A 2,231-nucleotide genomic window follows, 5' to 3' on the forward strand; every position below is an offset into this window, starting at 1 on the left:
ACTGCACTCTAAAAGGAGATCTGGAGTTTTACTTTTCCATTTATCTCAGCTTCATACTTCATATCAATTGTGGATGCACGGCCTTGCCATCAAACGGCAACTTATGCTTTATTTCACACAACCTATATATATATATATATATATATATATATATATATATATATATATATATATATATAGACACACACCTATACTTAAACCTATCCCTGACATTAATTTTCTCACGCCCGTGTAAGTGGCTATCCGTAGCATTGAGATACGTGAGCAGAGACGGATTCAATATACGCAAGATCCGTTCATACGTCATCAATCCATTCACAGAATGGCGTCAGTTTAACTACTACCTACGTACTAACGATAGTTAGCTAAGAGTGATGGGATAGATACTAACCAATCGTAGGTCACATCCAATTTGAAGACGGATATAACTGTGCTCTCATTCTTCTCATACACCATTCGAGACGGACCGGTGGAGACATAATATGATTGAAGACAATATTCAGTTGTACTAAGAGATTTTTTAAATTGTAAAGTTACAGTTTGCATTTGGTGTTTTGAATTTGGTGCGGTTCAAAATGGCCACCACCAAAGGACACAATCATTTAACAAGCATTTTTGTTGTGGCCTATCTTTTATCTGGGATATTTGTTTCTGCTCAAGAGTAAGTGTTTAGAAATATTTATAATTAGTATTTTACTGAAAATTGTAATGTTTCAATGCAAAGGAGCTAAAGAAGAGGCAGAATGCAAAAACTATAATAGTGTGAATTAAAAAAAAAATCTGGTTCCAATATCATTGGCCGTGTAAAACCACTCTTCCAGAGGACTAGATACATAACATGTGTAATTGATCTTCTGGTTTCAGATTGATGGCATCTTATTTTCTAGTATAAATATATGCTGGTCATAAAAAAAACAACTCATCCACCCTGGCTCTTTGACGTCCCGATATCTTAAGAATCTGCCTATACATCATGCTACTAAAGTAGTTATGTCACCTTATGATTTAATATGTAACCTATTCATTATTAGATCCAATCCTCTTAAAGCCCGGTTACATACACACTTCCAATGAGCTTTGAACCGGAATAATAGAAGGTTTGACGTCACAACTTCTCTGGTCTGTTGAATAATATGTAAAAATCTTGAAAGAAACATCTCAAGGCATTTCTTTCTTCGAAGTACATAGGCATACCCGAGACTGGAATGTCGAGATCAGAAATTTCTGGCGAGGCAATAGTCGAGTAATAATAGCAGACAAATGAATATCAGGCCGTATCAAGACGGTGAACGTCGCTTTTAATGTTCAATGGTAATTTCACTTCAGTTTGGCTCAGGTTTTCTCTGCTTTCAATCTTCAGTCGGGTGATTGCTTCTCACTAAATTCTCACTTACCGACTGAAGAAGGAACGAAATTGACGTCACTCGACTCTTTGCTACTATTTTTAGACCGCCTTTTAGTGACTAGTTCTCACTCAATTATATAAATCAGACGATAAAAGTTAAATGTTACACACCTTTTTTGGCCGATGTTGTGAATATTGTATCTAATAACATAGCATCAATTGAGTTTAAAGTCTACACATAGTTTTGCGTATTTGTACGGCTGGTATGGTGTTTATGTTACTTAATCCTCACCTCACCAACTGTAGGAAAATCGTCACATTCGTTTCCATACGAACAATTTTATTTTAAATAATTCAGATTCATTTTTATAAATCACAATATTTAAAGAAAGAAAAAACATTGCTCTATATACAAGAACTTAATGCTATTTTGTAAAGCGTGTTTTGCCAAACAAAATTATGTATAGCACGTGCTTTTTGCTTTTGAATTTAAATTTTAAAATTCGTATTGTGTGTTGTATCTGTTAGACATTTCAGGGGAAAAAAGCTTGAAAAATGGTCGGTAAGGAAAGAATGAAACACATGCCATCAATACACAAATGCTGTGTTTACTGACTTGACATTAAAAACCTACATACTGAAGCAGCCTGAAAAGTTTCATGTCTCGATATTACATTTTAGTCTCGGGACAAACTCTGCTTTATAAAATTTCAACCTATATTTTACTTGAATTTGCGCCAATATCCCCTAGTTGATACAACTCCAGATCACGACTATAATAATCATTACCGTGCCAAACCGTCGTTTCAATGGGTTATTTCCCCAACCGAAAACACATTTCTTCACACGATGACTGTCAAGGACTTGGCTATCGCTGACCATTTTA

General features: G+C 35.0%; 1 protein-coding gene across 2 annotated transcripts in view; it reads left to right on the forward strand.

Moving 5' to 3' along the window:
- Nucleotides 1–247: 247 nt before the first annotated feature.
- The window catches only part of LOC144964556 (alpha-1-inhibitor 3-like), an 84,299-nt gene continuing 82,315 nt past the window's right edge, over nucleotides 248–2,231 (forward strand). Inside the window, exon 1 of one of the 2 annotated variants that reach the window (XM_078898982.1) lies at nucleotides 248–661. In XM_078898982.1, the coding sequence (XP_078755108.1) occupies nucleotides 576–661 (86 nt within the window). In that variant the 5' untranslated portion in view covers nucleotides 248–575. The remainder of the gene's footprint in view (nucleotides 662–2,231) is intronic. The other variant, XM_078898981.1, reaches the window with a different exon arrangement.

This window comes from Berghia stephanieae, chromosome 2 (assembly GCF_034508935.2).
Source record: "Berghia stephanieae isolate SIO BIC M18660-M18661 chromosome 2, UCSD_Bste_1.3, whole genome shotgun sequence".
NCBI classification, from domain to species: Eukaryota; Metazoa; Mollusca; class Gastropoda; order Nudibranchia; family Aeolidiidae; genus Berghia; species Berghia stephanieae.